The 6,877-nt window shown below is 55.3% G+C and overlaps 1 protein-coding gene across 5 annotated transcripts; it reads left to right on the top strand.

Annotated features, from left to right (window-relative positions):
* Positions 1–387: 387 nt before the first annotated feature.
* Positions 388–6,534, top strand: Aanat (aralkylamine N-acetyltransferase). 5 transcript variants are annotated; one of them, XM_013506019.1, is made up of 5 exons: positions 388–3,677; positions 4,190–4,548; positions 4,708–4,943; positions 5,171–5,325; positions 5,678–6,534. In XM_013506019.1, the coding sequence occupies exons 2-5, from the start codon at positions 4,385–4,387 to the stop codon at positions 5,981–5,983; spliced, it is 861 nt and encodes a 286-aa protein (XP_013361473.1). In that variant the 5' UTR covers positions 388–3,677; positions 4,190–4,384; the 3' UTR covers positions 5,984–6,534. The 5 variants fall into 5 exon arrangements, with proteins under 5 accessions (XP_013361473.1, XP_013361472.1, XP_013361474.1 ...); XM_013506018.1 differs by having other exon boundaries at positions 4,148–4,548; XM_013506020.1 differs by lacking the exon at positions 388–3,677 and having other exon boundaries at positions 4,114–4,309; positions 4,478–4,548.
* The last annotated feature ends 343 nt before the right edge of the window (positions 6,535–6,877 follow it).

Below are 6,877 nucleotides of genomic sequence, written 5' to 3'. Positions count from 1 at the left end.
GTTAGCTTACTGTTTTAGACACTGAAAGTACAAGATCAGGTGGGCCCATGTGTTTGGCCTCTAGTGAGGACCTCAGAGCAGCTGTATCACATCATGGCAGTATGGGAGTGAGAGAAGAGGTCCCATGTCAAGAGAGATCAGGGAGAAGCCAGGCAAACTCTTTTGTTCCCTCTCCTTTGGGTACCACTGAACTATATCTCCAGCCCTTTTTATTATTTCATTTTTAAGACAGGGTCTTGCTATGTAATTCAGGCTGGTTTTTGAACTCCTTATGTAGTTCAAGCTGCCCTCAAACTTGTGGCGATCCTCTTACCTCAGCCTCCTGGGCACTAGCCAGGAGTGGCTTGGCCATCTTTAAAAATTTCATTTTGTATAGAGTCTTATCAACTTGCTCAGGCTGGCCTTGAAGTTGTGATCCTCCTGCCTCATTCTCCCATGTGGCTGGGACTACAGGGGTTTGCCGCTATGCCTCACTGTTTTATAACAGCTTTCAGTGAACTAAGTGCTTCCCACTCCAACCTCCCTCTTAAAGATTCCATGTCACTTCCTGGTACCACGCTGGAGATCAGGTCCCAAACACATGGCCCCTGGGGTGCACACACTAATCATATTCAAGCCATGGCAGGAGGACAGCCTGCCGGTCACAGGCTGCAGCTGGGTGAAGAGCCGAGGCATGAAGAACAGGCCTTGGGCATACATGCATCTTGGGCAAAATTTGCCTGGGCTACAAAGGTTTGGATCCCTGCACTGTGCACATGGTGGGCTGAGGATCTATGGTGGCCAAGGTGCTGCGTCCTCATAGAAAGTCAGACAGAATGCCAAGTCACGGCCAGAAGGCTGCATGGAAAATGAACATGCAGAGCAGTGGTTCTCAGGGCTGGCTGAGCTGCTGGTCACCAGGGGCTTTTCAGTTCTAGAACCTCGACATCAGAATGTCTGGGCAAGATACCAGAGATCCCAGGGGTGTGAGAAACATTGTTTGGACAGGGAGAGTTGGATAGGCCTCTGTAACAGGGGTGCAGCAGGAGACGACCACACCAGTACCTGCTACCTTATAGGGACTGGAGGCCGAGACACACACTTTCCTGGCTATAGTGTAGCAAGATCTTCTTCCTGGCTCCCTTGCCGCCCTGTCCCTAGTCTGTGCCAACCACCCCCTTTCTTAGACCTCCCAAATAGGGTTTCTGGATTAAATACAGAATGCCTGATGACATTTGACTTTTGGATAAACAGTTAACTTTTTAGCTTAAATATGCTTCGAATATTATATGGACATACTTCTACTTACCAAGTTGTTCATTACTCATTTGAAATTCAAATGTCACCGGGCATCTGTACTTCTAGAGAGGAATGCTGTCCATCTTGGTCTTGTGGTCTTAATGTAATTTCATTTCAGGGTGTCCTGGCCTTTGAACGCATCACAGTGTGGGCCCTGGTCCCTTGCCTCTCACTGCTATTGGTGTTTTCTTCCTGTTGGCTGTGAGAGGCCTCAGTGACCCCTCCCCTCCCCTCCCTTTTGCTTCTCTCTCCTGCTCCACAGATGGTTTTATCCAACTTTAATATGCTGCTGCATCTTGTTCTCTGAGACTCAAGGTGCTGTATTAGTCACCTTTGCATTACTGGGATAAAACACTTGACATCATTTAAAAGAGAAAAGGGCAATCTTGGTTCATGACTTCAGAGGTTTTAGTCCATGGTCAGTGGGCTCCAGGGTAGAAACACATGGTGGAAGGGTGTGGCCAAGGAAGGCTGCTCAGCCCAGGGCAATGGAAAGCGAGAACAGGGAGAGAACCTGAGAGAGGAAAGGGTTGGGGACAGGACATACCCTCCAAAGACATGTCCCAAGTTACCGACTTCCCCAGCAAGATCCCCCTCCTAGTGGCCATTCAGCTAATGAATTCATCAGTGGATTAATCTGTTGATGAAGTCAGCACCCTCATGATGCAGCCACCTTTCTGGGTCTCACCTCTGGACACTGCCACATTTGGGATCGAGCCCTCGATACATGAGTCTTTGGGGGAAACACTTTATGTTTCCAGGCCGTGTGGTTGTTCAATTTCAAAGGTGTTCCCCCAGCCTCTCCAAGTAGTTGTGATCAGCCACCAGGGGGTGCAGTGGAGTCAGACACCAAGTAAGGACAAAGGAGGCCTCTTTGTGGGTGCTGGAGTTTGGAGGTGAGGGTGCCAGCTGAGGTCTTGATGTGTTCCCCCTACCTCAGGCAAAGCCTGAGGGGGTCTTTCTGGTCAACCTGGAGAAGTCTGTTGATGGTCCCCAGCCAGGGAAAGGTCCCCAGCCAGGGAAAGGTGGGAAGCTGCCAGCATAATGAACGCCCCCTCTACCTGTTCGGGTAGGCCTCACACAGCAGAAGGGGGCCCTGGGAGATGGAAACCCCAATGATAAGGAAAACAGTGCATGTGTTAGGGGTATCTGGCTGGTCTTGGATCTCTCCAAGGTCAGGGCCAAGTGTGTGACATGCGCAGCTGGCACTGCAGTCAACACCCCTCTGCAGTGAGGTAGCAGGAATGCACCTGCGGGACAGGGTGCCTGGATGGGCAAGGGTGCGATGGCAGGAGGTCAGAGCAGAGGCTGGCCAGAGAAGAGCTAAGGCCAGCAGGATGGGAAGGGAGGAATCTGAACTGTGTGAGAGGTGGAGGAGCCTGGGTTCCCTTCCAGGGGAAAAAGCTCACCCCAGGTGCTGACAAGTCCTGAAAGGAATGCAGCCAAGGTCAAGGGCAGTCGGAGAGCTTTGGAGTCCAGATGCTGGGCAGAGCAATCTCTTGGATATTTAAATAAACTTTAAGAACATAGATGCATAAAAATGCATGAATCGGCAGCTTGATGAATTTCTGCAAGCCCCCCCCCCCCCATAAGCCTTCAACTGAGGAACTAAATATGGCCTTCCCAGCATCCCAGAGCCCGGGCAGCCACTGACCTAGTCCTGACAGGTGCGTTAGAGCTCACTGCGGCATCTCACAGTCCTGCTCTTGTTCCCTGGCTTCTTGGTGTTGTGCTGTCATCACCAGTGGCGTTGCATTTCACGTGGTTTGTTCAGCAGGACCAATGCTGCTCTGCGCATATTCCGTGCTCCTTTCCTGGGATGGTCGGCATTTGGATTGTTTCTGGTTTGCAAGCCATGAAAAGTGCTGCTGGGAGCCTTCCTGTGCTCTTTGAGTGTTGGTTTTGCACATGAAGGAGTGGGATGGAGCCTGCTCCCTCCTAAGAAGGGGCTCGTGCACCCGACAGGACCATCACGTGGATTGTGAAAGCTGCTTACCCAGGGCTCAGCATGAAACAAGGGGTAGGAATGGCAGCAGGGCATACAGGCTGCCTAAACAGGAGGGGCCTCTGGGACTTGGGCAAGCTGGCCTCTGAGGGTCAGAGGGTGAGGGGCTGGTGCCAGCTGGCTGGGTAATCCCTGTGCCTCCATTGTGCCAGCACTGACATCCAGCCTCAGCAGAACAGGGACAGCCTGAGCTGCTAAGCCCCACTGGCACTGCCTGCTTGCTGGCGGGGCTGGGGAATTAGAAATCTCTGACAGTGTCACGTGCTGCCAGCGGCACCTGCCACTACCTCCTTGAAGCCTGGAGTCCGGGTTCCCTGGTTCCTGGGCCTGTGGATGGGCCCCTAGGGACACAGGTCCTGTGAAGGGGACATTGAGGCCCTGCTTCCAAGTCTTGGTAAGTGACCCCTGCTCCTGGCTCTCAGCCATGAGATTTTTGAGTGTCTTTGAAGACAGAGGGAGGGAGGGAGGGATGACCTTCCCCAGGAAGTATGAGGAACTGGGAAGCTGCAGGGGGTCATGAGAGATGACATATCCATATGCGCTCACCTTACATGAAGGATGGGGCTGACAGTGTCGTGTGTGTCCTCCATGCCTGCTTCTTCTCACCGCCATGCCTTCCAAAGCTCCTGACTCCCTCTAACCAACCTTGTCCCCCATCTTGTATGTCCATGGTTCTGGAGCCATCTGGACTCCTGAAGGGCCTACTTTAATTTTCTTTCTTTCTTTTGCTGTCCTGGGGATCAAATCCAAGATGGCACACTGAGCTACATCCCCATTTCTTTTAAAAATTTTCTTATTAGGACAGTCTTGCTAAATTGTCCAGACTGGCCTTGAACTTCCGATCTTCTTGCCTCAACTTTCCAGAGTGCTGGGATTACAGGTATGCACTACCACATCCCGCTTTAGGGCCCACTTTGATTGAGGAGCTTCACCCCCACTCCTCCAGGACTGAGGACTAAGGCTGCCTAAAAAGCTCCTGGCCACACTGTCTTGCACTCAAAGGACCGTAAGTCTCCCTCTGGGCAGGTAAGACAAGCCCCTTGAGCAGCAGTGTGGGAGGCCTGGGCACCCGCCCACCCTGCAGTTGCAGCAGAAGGGGTCATGGAGGCTCATGTGCCTTGCTTCCTTGCTCAGTGGCATTGGGGTGCCTCAGGCTCCATCAAACCCTGTCCTTCCCTTCCACCACCTCCTGAGGTTCAGATGCACCATGAATTGACTCTGGAGTTCTGGAGGGGCTGTTCTGATCATTCTGACTCCAAGGAAAGGTGGGAGAGAGACAGCACCCATGTTTGGGGTTCCCAGAATCTGACCTGGGGAAGGAGCCCATTGCTTTGTGGGTTGGCCCTACCCTGGTGCCAGATACACCGGCTCTGTCTCTCCTTCGGGAATGAGGATCAGACCTGACCCTGGCACTTGTCCTGCAGGAAGAGGGGACCCTCCTCAGTAACAAGGCCACTTCGGGAGCTGGGGCACCGCAGGGAGGCACCAGCAGCGAGGATGTCCATGCAGAGCATCCTCCCCCTGAAACCCGAGGCCCCGAGCCTGCCACCTGGGACCTCAGAGTCCCCAAGCTGCCAGCGGCGCCACACACTCCCTGCCAGTGAATTTCGCTGCCTCACCCTGGAGGATGCGGTCAGCGTGTTTGAGATCGAGCGTGAAGGTGAGCAGCTCTGCTCAGGCAGGGAGGGCTAAGCCAGCCCTGGCGTCCTCTCCCGAGTCTCCTGCCCTTCAGATCTGGGTACAAACTAAAGGATCAGGGCATGTGTGCATTCAAGAAAGTAGGGGACATAAGTGCCCCGAGTTACCTGTCTTCCTGTGTGTGGGGGTGCATCGGAGATCACTTACTGTACCGTGCCCACAGTCACCCGCGTATGCCCCCTGCCACAGCCTTTATCTCTGTCTCGGGCATCTGCCCCCTGTACCTGGATGAGATCCGGCACTTCCTGACTCTGTGTCCCGAGCTGTCCCTGGGCTGGTTCGAGGAAGGCCGCCTTGTGGCCTTCATCATCGGCTCCCTCTGGGACAAGGACAGACTCACTCAGGTGAGGGTGAGGGGCCATGACACCCAGTTCCTGGGATGCCTCTGCAAGACAGCTTTGGCCAGGCACTGGGTGGACAGTGGGCAGAGAGCTCCAGGGCCGGGATTTCTTCCAGAACCAGAGATGAGCACAGGCCATAGACCCCTCCCAGGGTGAGAGTGCCCAGCCCTACCCTCTGGGGTCTTGAAGAACTTCCAGTTTCCTCCATGGGGCTAGTGGCATAGCTCCCAACTTGGGACCCTCCTTGGGTGGGGACAGATCCCCTTAAGAGGTACTGCCCTTGGCCTAGGTTGAGTGGCGTGGGGGAGCAAGTGGCACAGAGGTGACCTGGACTCCTATGCCCTGCTCACCCTAGGAGTCGCTGACCCTGCACAGGCCTGGGGGCCGCTTAGCCCACCTGCACGTGCTGGCTGTGCACCGCACCTTCCGGCAGCAGGGCAAGGGCTCCATCCTGCTGTGGCGCTACTTACAGCACCTGGGCAGCCAGCCGGCCGTGCGGCGGGCCGTGCTCATGTGTGAGCATGCGCTAGTGCCCTTCTATGAGAAGTTTGGCTTCCAGGCTGTGGGCCCGTGTGCCGTCACCGTGGGCTCCCTCGCCTTCACAGAGCTCCAGTGCTCGCTGCGCAGCCACACCTTTCTGCGCAGGAACAGCGGCTGCTGAGCTGGGCTGCCGCCTGGCCCCAAAAATGAGACGGTAGCCTGGGGCTCCTCCCATCCTCCACGTCCCCTTCTCTGCCACCCTAGCCTAGCTGAGCAGGAGGGCAGATGGCAGTTCCCAGCCAGAATGGTCGAGAGAGAGGAGAGGGAGAGAGCCCAGCCTTCCAGACAGAGCAGGGAGGCCATGTCCTCTGTCCACACCAGGCCCCCCGGCCTCCTGCCCTCCAAACTCTGTGCCCAAGACCCAAGACCAGGGTGGGCTGGTAAATGGGGATGGTGGGAGGTGTTTTTCAGGTTGCTTCTGCATTTCCTGCCTCATCCTGATGCTCAGGGGCCTCATGGACACCCCTTCTTGGCCTTGGCCCCAGGCATGGGGGAGAGCTAGGAGCAGGATGGGGAGAGGCCAGAGACCTCGTGATGGGCAGGGAAGTGCGTACAAGGGCCACACCCTCCTGCTAGGGTTCCCTGTGCCTGACCTGCCCCCTCTTCCCTCCTGGCCATCCCACTGTCCCACATGGGCTTCTCTGCTACAGAATAAAGCAGTCGTGTTCCCGGTACCTCCTTGGTGACTTGCTGGTGTGCTGTGGGGCTGGGGGTGGGCACGGGCATGCTGCATGGACTTGCCCCTGGCTGGAGGAATGGCAGTGCCTTACCTTCTCCCCCCAGAGCATCTCAGCCAGGGCGAGCCAGTGTCCTCACTGCAAAAGCACAGCAGGTTGGGGTGAGGCCCCGAGAGTAAGGATGCCACTCTGTTCTTGCAGGACACCCTCTGAGGTCTTCCCTCCAGCTCCGAATGGTTTTTGGTCCAACTAAATCTCAAGAAGTCTTACAAGTTTTTTGCTGTCCCTTGAGTCGAGCCAGTGCCTCTGAGCTGAAACCCTCAAGCCCAAAAGTTCCA

This window comes from Chinchilla lanigera, unplaced genomic scaffold (genome assembly GCF_000276665.1).
Source record: "Chinchilla lanigera isolate Chin_1 unplaced genomic scaffold, ChiLan1.0 scaffold00105, whole genome shotgun sequence".
Lineage (NCBI taxonomy): Eukaryota > Metazoa > Chordata > Mammalia > Rodentia > Chinchillidae > Chinchilla > Chinchilla lanigera.
Note: the sequence above shows the minus strand (reverse complement) of the source record. Positions and strands in the feature narration are given on the sequence as shown.